Raw genomic sequence first — 17187 nt, 5'->3', positions numbered from 1 at the left:
TTTCCAAATGAACAGATTTGGACATGTTCGGGTTTGGAATCACGGCTTTTTCTTCATGCTTGGCCACTAATATGCTTTCAAATCATCTAAATTACTTACAATGATGAACATTTTAATTCGAATAGAATTTCACAAAGTTTGGAAGGGCAAAGTCTGGGATGGAGCATTCGCCGCGAAGCAGCGATCGGGCGATGGAGTGCAGCCACACTGCAAGTCTGCAACCACACCAACTTCTAACTCAGAATGTACATGTTCTATTCGATTATGTTCCCTGTGACTTTGAAACGACTATTTCTATTTGTGCTCTTCTTTCACTTGAGAAGAACGCACACCCGGACAAGCACCATTATCAGCATTTAAACTGTTGATGAACAAGACGATTTACATAGTTGAATCTACACCATTTCGCTAAGCTATACTTCTCTTGCCAACAAAAAAATTGAGTTACAAACATTCACCGAGGGCAGGATTTTGGAAAATTATGAAATGCTCAGCTCTAATCGCCATGAAGCCAAACTTATAGCAACAGAGAATTGACGGGGCTACACAAGTACTTTCTTTTTGGGCTCAAGAACAGGCGGGTCGATATCGATACCCATATTAGCTGCCGTTCCTGCTATTACTCTCATCGCCGATTCTATGGTCGTGCAATTCAAGTCTGGCAACTTCTCCGTAGCGATCGCACGCAGTTGGTCAATTGTGATCTTCCCGACTTTCTCCATCTGTGGGTCCTTCGAACCTTTCTCCACACCTGCATTATCACCTAGGTCAGTAAAAGCCGGAAATTTCGGACCATTATTTGCAATTCATTAAGAAATGAAAGGGCTCTAGTTATGTAATTACTAGCATGAGGACTATCGATTCATTCATGGACACAAACAGGATTCACAGGATCAAAACCACGATAATCACCCTCCCTAAAGTTAAACTTTCAGCATTTTTCTGAATGACCAGGATATTTATTAAGGTTCTAGTAAAGTAAGAATGCGCCGCTGATTCTCACACAGTAATTTCGTAAAGGTGTGCTCGTGTAAGAGTAGAGCCAATCCTGATCTTGTGCTGAGACAAGCAGATTGCACGATCGAGTTCATTCCAAAGAACCATTAGAAACTTTTTATCTCCATGATAGTGACGGAATTTCTACAAGAAATTGCAGCAAAACGAATACGTGAACCCATTTTTTTCTCCTAGGCCAAAAGGATAGGCTCGCGTTTTGTCATCACTGCCATACAAATCGGTCCTTGAACATGTTACAAACACACGCCACTCTCAAAGTGAGAGCTCAAACCCAACAATCTTCAGAAAACAGTCAAGCATCCAATACTAAATTTCTGAATGTGTGCGCCAGCACGTGCTTTGCTGAGGTGCTTTGCATTAGGTCGCCCCAGCATGCTGCCTAATGACAAACTCACAGACCTTCCAAAGGTTATAGCTTTTCTTGCCTATACTAAATATGTGAACCGACTAGAACAACATATGGTATACGTATGTCAGAGTTTTTGCTCTGTAGAAAAGTATTAACTCCATGCAAGCGCTTAACCACCGCTATATAGATTCTACCATTAAAAAGGCAAATTAGAATATGGAAGGAACTTACGACCTTTGCTAACCAAAAGATAAAGGACACGAAAATTCACTACAAGAAATAATCTCCTCATTTCACAAAGACTACCACCCACATTCACTCAACTTAATGGATGACAAGAGCTAATCTAGTTTCTGCATCTGTCAGAAGTTCTCCAGACTGAAACAAGCAGAAGTCCACTCATTTGAATTTCCATTGCTGCACACAAATCTAAATTATCTAAATGTACCCTTCACTGTGACATTAAACTAATCAAAGTTTTGATACAAGGTTCTTTCTGTCACAATTTTGGTATGTTTCCGTAGAATGCATTGGCAAAACAGAAATCCGAAGCCACTAAGAAAGAAAGCACTATCAAAGAAAAATATAGAAGCTACAAAGTGTCTCGAGATCAATTTTATGCAATGTCCTCAAAACCATGCCAAGCTGTTGGCAGGAAAGAGCTCCCAGAATTTTCAAATAACTTATTTGGGAGAAAAACGTGTAGCTTTTCACAAACCATGGGGAACAAAAACCTGAAACTGGTTACATTCAGAACATTTACGTGAGACACAACTGGTCACAGGTAGACGAAAACCTTAAAGGGACCCAAGCTTTGCAAGCAATATAACTAAGCCACCTCTATCGTCATAGTTCAACATCTATCAGTCCTGGATGCTAGGAAGAGAAGTGAAAGAATCACAGTACCCTCTAGTCAACTCTATAGTAAAGAAGAACAATTTAAATTTCTTCAACCAGCTAGCTGACTGAACGATGAAGAGATTCAAGACCTAAATTCAAAACTAGACTTACAAATATGGCTTGACGAGGTTATCAATTTAGCCGCTGTTGGTAAATTTGCTCTTAGATATGCCTCAAACTTTGGCAAAAGAATATATTAAACTTGCTCTAATAGTATCATTTAGAATTCTTCCAACCTATAAAAGGAGATTCTCCTCTCCCTTTTTAGTTTACTTTACTTTGACTTTTCTGTCGGAAACAGGCGACTTATAAGGCTTTTCTGCACTTCCCGATAAATAAAGAAGCGAGATTTCAATGTCTCCAATTTGCTTTCGTAGACTCTGGATCGTGACAATCAACATACATGTATTTTTTTTGCACCTTAGCGTAATTCATACGACATAACAGGGAAATCAAAGTATTTACCAAACTTAATCTCGCACCTTACAGATCATAGCACAAATGACATCAGTATTAGCATTTGCATCTTAAATTGGTCCATAAGTGCAGGTTTCCCTCATAAGGTGTTCATGGTCAAACTTCCCCCTTGTTTTTTTGTCATTCTGGGAACAAAATTAGTTGTCGTCAATTCATCATGCCAAATCTTTAAGTAGGATCGATTACCAGGAATAGCCGAATAAGCATATCACGCTTGCAATACTGGAAGATGTAGGACACATGCTTTCATGAGTGACTTACGATGTTCAATAAAAAGGTCAAACTGAAATGGATCCTTAAGAACCCTTAACTGTACTACTCCACTATCAATCACATGGACTTCAAAATTGGATCTTCCAGTTTGTATTAATATGCAACAAGAGAAACAGACCCCAACTACTTGATATCTGCTGAAAACTGCTTTCTCAATTCCTCGTGCCCATTTTTCCTAAGAAAATTCTAAGCACAATTTTTCATCCCCTCAAACCCAAATCCAGCGCCCGCCATCGACACTACCACCAAAGCAAACCAAAACCAACGATCAAATATTCATGCTGGAAGTTAATTTTGCTTTACAAAATTTCATGAACATTATACCGGCACTGAGTTTGTTAAGATCCTACATGTGTTGGTGACAAAAAATGATATCCGATAAAGCAAGCAGAGGGCACAAGAAGAAATCGGAGCGCAAAGAGGCTGGCGGAAGGGAAATAAAATCAAACACTTGGTGCCCATGATACCTGCAGCCTTAAGTAGCAGAACTGAAGCTGGAGGGGTCTTCAAAACGAAAGTGAAACTCTTATCCTGCAAAGAAATCACAGGCACCTTACACATTATATCAGCGAACTACATATAGTTCGCCATACGGGCAATGACGTGCCACAGACCCCAAGAAACTCACGTCGTAAACAGTGATTTCCACGGGAATAACATAACCGGCTTTATCGGCGGTCTTGGCATTGTAATCTTTGCAGAAGGCCATTATGTTGACACCCTTGGCACCGAGCGCGGGCCCCACAGGAGGCGCCGGAGTTGCTTTCCCAGCTTCTAGCGCGAGCTTTATCAACCCAACCACTGCAAATTCAACAAGCACAAAGCACGCACAAATAAATATCCGTCAAAAAAACAAGAACGGAACATAAAGCGCCGCAATTTGGAAACAAGACCGAGGGCGTACCTTTCTTGGCTTTGCCGCCGGGCTTAGGAGGAGCCATGGCGACGACGGAGAGGGACTTCCTGGTCGGAGCGTGAAGCGGGGGGCGCGTCGTGTTCAAGGACCGAAGGGAAAGAAGGTTCGATTTTGAGGACAAATTGGTGGTGGGCGAGGGCAAGAAGGAAGTGGGTCGGTGAGGAACTCGGTTGTTGGCAGAGAATTGGGAGGGCGAGAGGCTGTGGCACGTCGAGATCGAAGACGCCATGGCCAGTCGCTTGCAGAGAAGTTCCCGAGCGAAACAGAGCGAAGGCGAAGGAAACGATATCCTCCTATCCAGTAGTACGCTCGCTGCTTCGAAGTTTTGAAGCTTCGAAATGTGGAAGATCGGACGACGTCGTCACACGGGCACAAACTGAGATTTTTACACGCTGCTCTTCTATTTCCTTCTTTTGAGGGAGTCTATTTCATTAACACTCTAATTATTTCGCGAAAAATATAATCATTTTCCATCACTTAGGAAATTAATTGAACAGATAATCTTTTCATAGACATTGGCTTGCACACAGGAACCTCGATGCTCATGCCCGGGTTCTTGGCGGCCTGGCCTAGGACCTTAATGGTTGTGCCTAGGTCCTCGGCTCCAAAAGCCGAGTCCATCGAGGCGGGAATTGGTATGGTGGAATAGACTTTGCACACCAATCATGTGATTCACAGAAGCGTTTTCCTTTGCAAAAAAAATATATGTTAGTGAATTACACGAAGATCCGTACGGAAGAAACATAACTTTTTTTTTGTCAAAAGAAAAAAAATCATTTAGAGTGCTAAAAATCTTAAATAGGATTTATTTTTGTTATGGGAAAATGAAAAGGATAGAAAATCACACTACTTCGAGTCATCAAATAAGAAATAGGAAAAAGTATTTTATGTGACGGTTACTCAATTCGTATAAAATTATTTTCGATGCGGGTGGACTGTTCCATGTGCCTGAAGATGGGCCTACAGATGGGCTGCGTTACAATGGGCAATGAGGACCCATTTAGGTCGCAGACCTTCTCTTTAAGCCGAAAAATAAAATAAAAATTTATTAGTTCATTCTTAACGTGGAATCACCGCGGGTTAGATATAATTTTGACTCCAATAGCCGAATTTATTCATCTTCACTGTCGTTTTTGTTTGGGCAAATGATGCAATTTAATTGGGACGTGGCCAAATTTTCAACAAAATATTAATGTGACGGTGACAAGATACTAAGACGGTGGTTAAATGGATGCTGCATCATATGTGTAAAATATTCCAAAAGATTTGAAAAATCAAAAGATATAAGAAGGGTTAACACCACGAAAAACTCCAAATCGGTACACCGTGACAAGTTTACCCTCAAACTAACCCCAAACTAGTACACCTGTGACAATTTTATCTTATGTTAGTTTCCGTTAAATTTTACTGTCAAATTGCTAAATTGGATGACACGTGACAATTGACGGCTGTACCCGTTTGGGGTTTTACCCTCCGTTTGTCACAGGGGTACCGGTTTGTAGTTTTTCGTGGTATTAATCCAATTTAACGGAAGGTAAATTTGTCACAAATATACCAGTTTGGGGTTTTTGGTGGTCAAAAAATTAATTTATGGTAAATTTATCACAGGTGTACCGATTTTGGATTTTTCGTGATATTAATCCAAGATTGAAAACATAAGAAACGAATGGACAAGGGACGGCGCTCTTCTGCCACCTCCAAAGGAGGGTCGTCGATCCTCTCTAGCAGCATTAACTGTACAATGGGTCTTCAAAATTATTTACACCCTTAAACATTATCATAAGGACGACACACCTGTAATGAAATATCTAGTTTGAACCAAAAGAAAAAGACTTATAACGCACGCTACACGCTACGCCCACGTGATCAGTGGCTCTAGTAAAAATATGTACCTAATTGGTATGTCAGTGAAAAAAATAATAAAAAAACACAAAATAAGTACACAAACCGAAAGGTGGAAGTTAAGAATGAAGTAGAGCTTAGGGAAGCTACAAGAAAATTAAAAATATTCAATTTTGGGAGAGACCCCTCCTCAAATCTCTCACTTTAACAATAACTTGGGGGGTAAATTTAAAATTTAAAATTATCAACTTGGAGAAAGTCGTGTCCATCAAAAGCTACTTAATTATAGTAAATGAACATGCCTGGCGATGGTCCAACGCGTGAAATTTCCCAAAACTCACATATTATATCTATATAGTTTTTTTTTTGCCGATTTTGAGGATGCAAGTTGATTAGGGTACAAAAAAAATCAGGATAGTTTTTTTTTATAGTTCCCTAAAAGAAATGCCTGAATTATTGGACCGAGGATAGTGGTTTGTACAGTGCATCAAGGTCTACACAAGCTGACCTGGCTAGTGCTTGATACATAATTAAATTATTGGAGTCGACCGACATATTATAATGTTTAGGCACAATAACACGGTAATTATTGACACAAATAATTCCTGAACTTTGGTTCAATGTGAAGTGTGGTCCCTGAACTTTTAATTTGTTCAATGTAGTCCCTAAACTTTAACTTAATGTTCGGTTGTCCCTGAATTTTTAATTTGTTTAATATGGTCCTTGAATATTTAGAACATGTTCCATGTAGTCCCTGAACTATATGAAAATGTTCAATGTAGCAAAAGTTCAGAGATCACATTGCATATTGGGTTAAAGTTCAAGAACCATATTGAACAAATTAAAAGTTCAGGAACCATATTGCACATTGGGCCAAACTTCAGGAACTGTTTATGTCATTTTCCCTTAATTTAATGCGATAAGTATGGTACGATTATGATTGCCAAGGACCCCCTCATTTGTGACCAGATCTACTCCTGTGTCGTGGATTAAGCTTGCGTAATACGGATCAAACTGTTCAGTTTATATGCTCTTGAATCTTTTGAAGTTCATTGTTGACTTTTGAACATTTCAAAGCGATAATGCATAAGGTCTAACTTATAATAACCATCCTGATGTGTGAGTTAGAAGATAGAAAAGGAAATAAAAACCTCTCTTGACATGGTATTTAAGACCCAATGGTTGAGATTAGATGGGTTGTCGAACTAACTTGGATAAGGACGAGTTCGAACATCCAGCTTGTTGTATTGCACAGGCACCCCCGTAGCCTAAAATATATATCATAGTGTGCAAGTCGAGCCAAGCTGGCACTTGCCAAAGCCGAGAAGGGCTAGGTCTTTTAAAATGAGATAGTTGCCCAAATCATGCCTATTAGCCCTTCACGCATCTCGAGATTTGTACAGTGCATACAGATCTACACAAGTTGACCTGCGTAGGGCTTAATACATAATTAAATTATTGGAGTCGACCGACATATTATAATGTTTAGGCACAATAACACGGTAATTATTTACACAAGCAGTCCCTGAACTTTGGTTCAATGTGAAGTGTGATCCTTGAACTTTTAATTCATTCAATGTAGTCCCTAAACTTTAACTTAATGTTCGGTTGTCCCTGAATTTTTAATTTGTTCAATGTGGTCCTTGAACATTTAGAACATGTTCCATTTAGTCTCTAAACTATATGAAAATGTTCAATGTAGCAAAAGTTCAGGGATCACATTGTATATTGGGTTAAAGTTCAAGAACCACGTTGAACAAATTAAAAATTCATGGACCATATTGCACATTAGGCCAAAGTTTAGGAACTGTTTATGTCATTTTCCCTTAATTTAATGCGATAAGTATGGTACGATTACGATTTCCAAGGACACCCTCGTTTGTGACCAGATCTGCTCCTGTGTCGTGGATTAAGCTTGCGTAATACGTATCAAGCTGTTCGGTTTATATGCTCTTGAATCTTTTGAAGTTCATTGTTGACTTTTGAACATTTCAAAGCGATAATGCATAAGGTTTAACTTATAATAACCATCCTGATGTGTGAGTTAGAAGATAGAAAAGGAAATAAAAACCTCTCTTGACATGGTATTTAAGACCCAATGGTTGAGATTAGATGGATCGTCGAACGAACTTGGATAAGGACGAGTTCGAACATCGAGCTTGTTGTATTGCATAGGCATCCCCGTAGCCTAAAATATATATCATAGTGTGCAAGTCGAGCCAAGCCGGCACTTGCCAAAGCCAAGAAGGGCTAGGTCGTTTAGGGTGCGAATGGTAACCATTCTGCTCCAGAAATCAAATTCTTGCCAGAAATTGATTTCTGGAGGAGAAATCTGTTTGGTAAAACATGACTAATTCTGCTCCAGAAATTGATTTCTGCAACAGAAATCTGTTTTGATTTGTTGATTTTTTTTTGCACCTAAAAAAATTTAAATTTTACTCAAAGTGGGTGGCCACATGTATTATAAGCCATTCTGTAAAGTTTTGAAACTTTTGATTTTTTTTTATTTTTTTTGGGCACCTAAAAAAAATTTAAATTTCACTCAAAGTGGGTGGCCACAGGTATTCTAAGCCATTTTGTGAAGTTTTGAATTTTTTTTATTTTTTTGGGAACCTCAAAAAATTTAAATTTTACTCAAAGTGGGTGGCTACAAATATTCTAAGCCATTCTGTGAAGTTTTGAAATTTTTTATTTTTTTTTATTTTTTTGGGCACCTCAAAAAATTTAAATTTCACTCAAAGTGGGTGGCCACAGGTATTTTAAGACATTTTGTGAAGTTTTGAAAAAAAAAATTTCTTTTTTTTGGGCACATCAAAAAATTTAAATTTCACTCAAAGTAGGTGGCCACAGGTATTTTAAGCCATTTTGTGAAGTTTTGAAATTTTTGATTTTTTTTGGGCGCCTCAAAAAATTTAAATTTCACTCAAAGTGGGTGGCCACATGTATTTTAAGCTATTCTGCGAAGTTTTGAAATTTTTGATTTTTTTTATTTAAAAAAAAAATTCACCAAATTTCATATTTCCCCGAAATCTGACTTTTTTTTATTTTCTAGAAATTTTTATGAATTTTTCTAGAAATTTTCAATTTTTATGCATTTTTTGAAAAAAAATTGTGAGAAAATAGGGATAATGCATTTCGGAATCAAGAAGCTACAAAAAGTAGCTTCTCTTTTCTTGCCAAAAACTCATTCCGAATCAAAATGCATTACGGAATCGAATGCGATTCGGAATCAAGTATTTTTAACAAACGCATTTTTATTCCAGAATACAAAAATCGCTCCAGAATGCATTTCGGAAATTTTTTAACAAAGCCATTCTGTTGCATTCCGGAACAGAATTTTTATTCCGGAATGCATTCCATGCGCACCCTTAATATGAGATAGTTGCCCAAATCATGCCTATTACCCTATTAGTCTTTCACGCCTCTCGAGATTTAAAGGCCCAAGAAGCAAACCACACCCCACCCACCCCCCACACACACACACACACACACACACACACACACACACCCCAACAGGAGAGAAAAAGGCTCGATCAACTAAATGCTACAAATTGTATATTATAAATAGGCGAGTACGGTTAGATTGGATGTTGAGCCTAAAAAATTACTGTTCATACGCTTATATCAAACGTGTTTAACATGTATCTCGAAAATACTCGCTGAAGTATCCTTCGAAAAGTATGAAATTTTTTTTCATAAAATGATCGAAATGCTTCGCCCAACCTTATCCAGAGTGAACTTCTCTACTAGTTAGCTTTGATGGTTCGAACGGACCGTTAGTTGCGCTCAAAGCCTCCAGGAAGATGAACTTATACTAGGAACCACGTGAAAGTACTTCATGATTTCATCGACCGAAGTAATATAGCAACAAGCTGATCATTGTATTCGATTGATATAAAATTTTAACCGCTAATCACGATTAACTACGACCGTACATTGAGTCCAACACATCAATTCATCTAGAAACCCAATGGTCCCCGCCGGCGCAATTGCTTGCTCACGAGCACGCATGAGTCCAAGATTTACTTTAACTGATCTCGAGAAACGGAGAGGGGGGCGAGAGACAAGAACCAGAGAAATCACGACAAATGACAGCCCCTCCCCTGCTTTGCTTTGTGGGTCTGTGTCCGCTGTCTTTCTCTGTTTTCCTTGTCCGGCACTAACGAGATTACTCGAGTGAAAAGATTCCAGCTTTATTGGTTTTTTAACCCCAACGTACTTCGTATTCCCATGCCCCACAACCATCACCATTCCGAAAGACCTTCTAGACCCTTTTCCCTTTTTAAAAAAAGCTCCATCAATCCATCTCTCTCTCTCCCCTCCATTTCCTGTGCTGTTCTCCATCTTCTTCTTCTTCTTTCTCTGTCTCTACCCCCCTCTCTGTTTCTGAAATGGATGCGGCTTTCACTTGCCTGGGCATGAGGATCGACCCCAGGTGGATGACCCTCAAGTTCCTGAAGAACGCTCTGTTCCATGCCAAGATCATGCTGATCTCTTCCCTCGCCCATCTGGGCCTGATCAGATTTCGACAACGAGAGCACGAGGAGGAAGAACATGAACCGCACTCGCTGGACCTGTCCAACAACTCCGTCCTCGTGATGGACGGCTCGACGCCGGCCCTCGTCCCCGTCCACATCCTCGCGTCCCGGTTCAAGGACAAAGTGCCGGTCCTCGAGTTTGGGGAGCTCCTCGCCAAGAGCAGAGCATTGCCCGAAGGTGATGGAGAAGGAGGAGGGGGAGGCGATCAATGCCGAGAGAAGACGTGCGCGGTGTGCTTGAGCGGGGTCGAGGGGAAACACGAGGTGCGAGAGCTGCTCAACTGCAGCCACGTTTTCCACAGGGTGTGCTTGGACCGGTGGGTCGAGGAGAACCAGGTGACGTGCCCTCTCTGCCGGTGCTTGCTCTTCCCTGCAGCAACCCCGAGGCGAAGAATAACAGCAGAAGCTTGCGACTGAAGAAGAAGGAGATGGGATCGAGTTGACTCATTTATGAGAACTCGCTTGCTCCGATTAAGCATGTGGGGGGGGGGTTGGTTGAGGTTGTACATTAATTCACGGGGACGGGATTCCATTGGATTTAGGACAAGTACTTGCGGATTCACAGAAACCGCATGTAGTGTGAGCGAGAGGGTAGTTTTAACTGTGCATCAGTTATTGCAAGACAAGCTCGAAGCCCTCTTCGGAGTGATCTGTGTGGCTTGCAGATTTGTAATTTGAACTAATCAAATTTCTCTCTCTCTCTCTCTCTCTCTCTCTCTCTCTGCGCATTTCTGCAACTCCATCTCCTTCTTCTTGGATCTCTCTCTTTTTCTCCATGTCGATGCAAGGGCGCGGATACATCCTTGGGGGAAAGTGCTCATGGACGATTCAAAAGAAAGCCAAGAAAAGCAGTGGCTTTGTCAACGGCCACTAGGCAAGTGCTCTGGTGGTAACAGGCGGCGGGGTTGTGGGCGAACTCACTGGTCCACAGCCATTGACAAACCATTGACACAGTTCAAGTGATGGTAAAACTTATATGTCTGGCAAACTATATCAAGTGATGTAAACCAAAAATTTTATGAGGGGTGTAGCACAACGTCTAGAGATGATAACTGCGCTGATCATCGTTCTCCAACTTTCCCAAGAAACCCTCGTTGAGATTCTTTATTTATGTTGCACGAAGTTTATCTTATCGAGTCGCGTATCAAGATACGAAAAGTTTGAGCTTTGATGAACATGTAGTGTTGGTCCATTGCTTCAAAATTTCGATTTTTGGGAAAGAGCGGCTAATCTAACAAAGTATTGAAATGCAGCTGAGCAGCTTAGATCATGACACTCTCTTATATTCTCTGTTACTGTTTGGCATTGAACAACACATACTCGTGGACATGTTTGATTGTCTCCCGAGTTACCAAATTACTAGTCATGGCTCCTTGTCTTTCTTGATGGTGCATGCGTGTCCATTCCATGATGAAGGACTTGTTTATTCGAGAAGTCCGTGTGGTAAATTAGCAGAGCGCCCATACAACTTACATTGTTTAGCGACTATGTTGAAACTGATGCGTCTCAATCATTGGCATCATTCACTGAATTGAACTTCTAACCATCCTTGTCAGCCATAGCTGATGAGCCGCCGCAACTCCTGCTTGCTGTCCGTGTGCGGTAGGGTTTGGTCGTCCGGCCCTACTTAGCCATAGATGACAAAAAGAAAAATCCCATTTATAAGTTCTTTCGTAGTTTCGATCAAACTTTCTATAAGAATTTCGATGTGACTTATGTCTAGGTCGATGCATTTGAAGTTAAACTCATCCTAGGGCTATCTAGAAAATATAAGAGATCCAAAGTAAGCTTCAAGATGTATATATAACTTGAAGTGTACTTGCAGCTGAGAGCTATATATATATGTTATCGATCGTACAATGTTCCTGCCTGGCCCTCTTGGAAATCTCAAAGGACAATTTTCTATGAGAGTTAAGCCACGACAAAGAGCCGATGGCCGTGCAATGCACTAATGACCATCGTTAGGGGACGCATGACAATCTGGCGCTTCCAATTATTTTCGGAGCATATATTTTAGGGGTTGACCATTTATACCAAATCGATTTTGGTGCTGGCAATTGAGAAAGATAAGTTTTATTGGTGATCGACCTATGTGATTCCCAACTTCCCTGTCTTGATGATCAACTTGAGGAATTCTCTATGAGTTGTGGATGAGTATGTTTAGTTTTAGATAAGCATCTAACAGCTACCTTCCTCTAACTTGAATAATGATATGCTAAGAGGAAAGAATAAACTTGATATACCAAATGACCTTTTTGATGAATGTGGACGGCCTTTCTGTTCATTCACAGGGAGAAAATCAATCATTGCGCAAGAAAATGTATGAAAAGTTATGGTTTTGGTGCTAATCTCCAAATTATTAAGGGTGCAAACGGGTCGGGTGTACTTGGCTCTAGAGGGGATTTTTGGCTTGGCTCACAAAGAGAACAAGATGCTATTCCGATTTGCTAATCTTCCCCTCTAAGACAGCCGGGAGGCGGCGGGCATGGGAGGAGCAGAGCTCTACTTAATGAGCCATATCCCCCGTAACAAAGTGGTAGATTAGATGGGTCCTAAAATCCACTTTCTCGACATGGTTTGGGCCGCCTTTTTCAAACTCGCATCCTTTGTTTTTTCTACTCCCGATATTTTTGTCGAATAGTAAGTTCAATTGAAGAATTAAATATAGTTCTACTTTGAAATGAAAACGGTCGAACGTTTTGTCATATTTTTTTTGCTGCAAAAAGTACATAAATAAAATTATCATATATTTTGGGCAGGGTAAGAACTCGGCCCCTAATCACTAACATAAAACCTGCTCATAGGCCAAAGGGCCATGTCCGGCCCGGCCAATTCGGATTTTTGGGATTCCGGTTTTTTTATTTGCATCCCCACTCCTTATGTTGAAATGTGACTGGTTTGATTTAATTAATCGTATCATGCTGTATTATTCTATGAGTTAATTTTATATATCAATCTCTATGGCTCCATCATTAATCTATTTAAAATGGGGGTGAAACTTTTGGAATTACATGAAGAGTTCTTGGCCAACGGGTCAATAAGAGCGATGCATACGAAGCAAATGTTTGCTTGTGATGATAAACCAACTTGGACTTCACATTTCCGAAAACCTCGAAGTCTAAAATGTTTGGTCCACCATTCATTTTTTTTCAAATTTTTTTGAAAAGTAACGTGCATATCGAGTTATTTTCCGTTTATGAAAAGTAGCACCATTCGTTAAATCCACTCTCTGCTTTGCAGCCGACCTGCTTTTGACAACTCACAAGGCAATCGTTTTTATTTCTTTTTATGCTTTTTAGTCATTTCAAGGCATACGAAACTTAGGGACCATCATACGAATAGACTAGTGGTGGGAAGCAACCAAAGTTTCGCTCCCCCACCAACCTATATTGTCTAGAAAATATCTGTGGTTACCTAGATTTTTTAACATCATGGCCTTTAGGAAGGACTTGACCACGGTTCCATCAGTCATTGATATAATTTCCCCATCATGGCATTGCGGGTCAGCTAAAACTCTCTTCGACAAAAATGTTTTCAAAATTTTCAAGGAGTTTCTATTTTTTGGTGATTGGATAAATAAGAGTATATTTGATTTAACTTTTCCAACGAAAATTTGGGCCTATAAGGCCCTTACACCAAAGTTGAGGTGTTCGATACAAAGGTTTTTGAGCCTAAGTTAGCATTTACAAATGTCAGAAGCCCAATGCAACTCTGACCCAACATTTGCATTTCAAGAATGCTATTCAAGGGTTAATGCTTTTTTTTTTCTTCCGACTTTGCTCTCACTAATATTTACATTTTCTTGTTTTGGCCAATGTTCTTACGGTTGCGTGAGGCTCGCTGACAGTCGCTAAAATTTTATTTTTTTAAAAAAATTATATTTTAATTATTTATTTTATTTTATTTTTCTTTTTTCTTTTCCTTTTTCCTTTTCCTTTTCTTTTAAAAAAGAATATACTCCTTTAAGATCCATTAAGTTAATAAACAACTCATTAATGACCCGTTTAAGTTTATTTTTAAAACTAAACACAACCCACTTATAACCCACAATAATTAGATATTGATTAATATATGGGTTCTTGACCCATTTACGACCTCTATTCTCGACGTTGCCTCGCTTGGCCTCTTCGATATTTTAATCTTTGTCGGCTCCAATTGATTCCACTAGATTAGCTTCCACCATTTCACCATATTCGATGGTTCGCTCCTCTCCATTCTCTTAGAAAAAATTGCTTTACTAAAAAGCCTTTAGTCTAAAGCAAATAGTGCTTACCAAACCTATTTGCACCTCATGAAAACTCTTTAATTTAAAGTCATTTGTATTCATACAAAAGCATTAGGCAAGAATTCTCCCAGACGCACCCTAAAACCCGCTAATTCAACTTGGGGAAAACGCATTTTCCTTTCGATAAGAAAGAAACCATATTCGAGTAACCATCGCATACAATTTTTCATTATTAATAACAATTTATGTTTAAACATTTTCGTGAACGATGGAAAGCTTTTTTGTTTATTCGTTTTTGTAAGTGATAGAAGCGATCATTTTTAAGAAAATATTTTTTAAATCATTCATTTTCCACAAAACATACGCACCCTTATAGATATTTCCATTTTAGTGCGATAGGGTTCAGGTTATTTAAATGGATTGCCAATCATCTGAAAATACATTATAAATCCAAGGCATAAAATGAAAATCTCTGCTTAGCTGTTTGAAGTAGAGGTGATGGGTTCCTGCTCCGGTCCAATGGAACTTGTCAATTTTTACCAACTGGACCGAACATTGACGAAGATGCTCAAGTATACTGAGATCTCTTGCAGCTTTGCACAATCATATGATGCAACAATGCCCACGGATAATTCTAAAGCTTATGTTGTTTTTAACAAACATAAAAAATGCCTAGACTAAGTTGCAGCAGCAAACAGCCTTGCGAGCTAAAATAGATAGAAAATTGCTGAAGGTAATAAACAATTAAACACAACGGACATTCAAATGTTATATAAATAGGTTGGTCCGGTTCCAAACCTAGAATCGGGAACCGGACCACCCGAAGACCGGTTCCACTTTTAGAAAATGGGAACCGGACCCAACCATCCAGTTGGGTCCGGTCCGGGCGATTCCCGATTCGGATGGTCCGTTTTGCAGACCCCTACTTTGGAGTGTCTCTATAGTTTATAATTTTTCAACTACCGACAATCTCGCAACTTGACTTTTCTTTAAGGTGGAATGCCAGTGGCCTTTTTAACATATAAAAATATTGACATATCAAATCATACATAATTTACTATATAAGTTTTTGAAAATTTAAATATCTCTCTTCGATTTTTTAATTTTTAGTGAAAAAGTAGAAAATACGCAAAAATGTTTCTTTTAATATCTAAACCAATGGACCCTTTGCTCTTTTTTTTTTTTTGCTAGTTCTACTTGATGAATGGGGCCTATTTCCTTAAAAAAATTCTCAACTTTAGGTCCAATCTCAATTTTGTTTCGAATTTTTTTTGTCTAAAAAAAATCCCCATCTTCGTTTCTAGTCCCAAATTTTCCCACATGTCTAAAATTAGCCACTAGTTTCTTCAAGATTATTAACATAAGGAAATTTTTGTTGTTCAGTACAAAGATGGGGGTGTTAATGAAGACACATGTTCTAATAATAAACCTCTAACTACTCCTGATGTTGATAATTTTGAAGAAATTAGTCGTAATTTTTAAAAGCATGGGCAGATTTTGGATTAGAGTGAAAGTTGAGGATTTTCCTATAGAAAAAAAAAAGTTTAGAGCAAAATTGATATTGGACTTAAAAGTTGGGGTTTTTTTAGTCATTATCCCTGAAGAACGGAGACATCTGTTTCTAATAATTTCTTGGGTTAGTACCGTGAAATACGTTAAACTAGTACACCAATGACATATTTACCACAAATTAATTTTTTACCACAAAAAACTCCAAACCGGTACACCATTGACAAATTTACCAAAAACTAATTTTTTGACAACCAAAAACCCCAAACTAATACATTTGCGACAAATTTACCCCCCGTTAGTTTTTATTAAATTAGATTAATACCACGAAAAATCACAAACTAATACACTTATGACAAATGGAGGGTAAAACCCCAAACTGGTACACCTGTCAATTGTCACGTGTCATCTAACTTAGTAATTTGACGGTAAAATTTAACGGAAACTAACAGAGGATAAATTTATCACAAGTGTACCGATTTGGAGTTTTTGGTGGTCAAAAAATTAATTTAGGATATATTTATTACATATGTACCAGTTTGGAATTTTTCGTGATATTAATCATAATTTCTTTATTTACGCCAGTAGCATCCTCATTCCTCGTGATGACTCTCTCTCTCTCTCATGTTATACACTTATGACTTCATATCGAACAGCATCTTATTTCCATATCCATACTTACAGATTAAACTCCCCAGTCCTCAGAATTTCGAACATTTCTATTCATTCTTTGTCTCAACCAAATCAGGACTGTGTACAACGCATGTGCGAATGCGACGGCCACTAATTATATATATGACGTCTTCATCAAAATGAAATTCCCAGTTGAGAAGAACTAACGTCGATCTCAATAATTGAACTATATGTTCACGTGTTATGTCCCTGAAATCTAACCCAGGACAAAAGCTCGAGCATTTTAAAACTCTTCAGAATGGCATTCACAGAATCGTTCACGCACGAGACACCTCCCTAAAAAACAACATGAACTCCTCGCATTGCGAGACCGGACAAAAACGTCTTACACATCGAACCGACCGCCGAAGAAGTTCGTGGCTTGAGCGAGATTTCGTTAAAGGCACATCGGGGTCATCGCATCGATCACCATTCACTTTCACGAACTAAGGCGGCCGACATCGTTTTC

General features: G+C 39.1%; 2 protein-coding genes across 2 annotated transcripts; one reads left to right on the top strand and one right to left on the bottom strand.

Moving 5' to 3' along the window:
- Positions 1 to 346: 346 nt before the first annotated feature.
- Positions 347 to 4252, bottom strand: LOC115664265 (50S ribosomal protein L11, chloroplastic). The gene is made up of 4 exons (XM_030586216.2): positions 3921 to 4252; positions 3645 to 3817; positions 3484 to 3547; positions 347 to 751 (listed from the first exon to the last, which is right to left on the bottom strand). The coding sequence occupies exons 1-4, from the start codon at positions 4159 to 4161 to the stop codon at positions 543 to 545; spliced, it is 687 nt and encodes a 228-aa protein (XP_030442076.1). The 5' UTR covers positions 4162 to 4252; the 3' UTR covers positions 347 to 542.
- Positions 4253 to 9888: 5636 nt separating this feature from the next.
- On the top strand, positions 9889 to 11008 carry LOC115664264 (putative RING-H2 finger protein ATL50). The gene has a single exon (XM_030586214.2). The coding sequence runs from the start codon at positions 10166 to 10168 to the stop codon at positions 10727 to 10729; it is 564 nt and encodes a 187-aa protein (XP_030442074.2). The 5' UTR covers positions 9889 to 10165; the 3' UTR covers positions 10730 to 11008.
- The last annotated feature ends 6179 nt before the right edge of the window (positions 11009 to 17187 follow it).

Source organism: Syzygium oleosum, unplaced genomic scaffold (genome assembly GCF_021117445.2).
Source record: "Syzygium oleosum isolate NSW1041296 unplaced genomic scaffold, Sole_v2.1 Sole_v2.15, whole genome shotgun sequence".
NCBI classification, from domain to species: Eukaryota; Viridiplantae; Streptophyta; class Magnoliopsida; order Myrtales; family Myrtaceae; genus Syzygium; species Syzygium oleosum.
The sequence above is the reverse complement of the archived record's forward strand: the minus strand, read 5'-3'. Positions and strand labels throughout refer to the sequence as shown.

Coding starts and splice junctions, on each gene's coding strand:
- LOC115664265 (XM_030586216.2), bottom strand. CDS start 4,161: ATGGCGTCTTCGATCTCGACGTGCCACAGCCTCTCGCCCTCCCAATTC. Junction 3,818..3,920: donor CGGCGGCAAAGCCAAGAAAG/GTACGCCCTCGG, acceptor TTGAATTTGCAG/TGGTTGGGTTGATAAAGCTC. Junction 3,548..3,644: donor TGGAAATCACTGTTTACGAC/GTGAGTTTCTTG, acceptor ATTTCTTTGCAG/GATAAGAGTTTCACTTTCGT.
- LOC115664264 (XM_030586214.2), top strand. CDS start 10,166: ATGGATGCGGCTTTCACTTGCCTGGGCATGAGGATCGACCCCAGGTGG.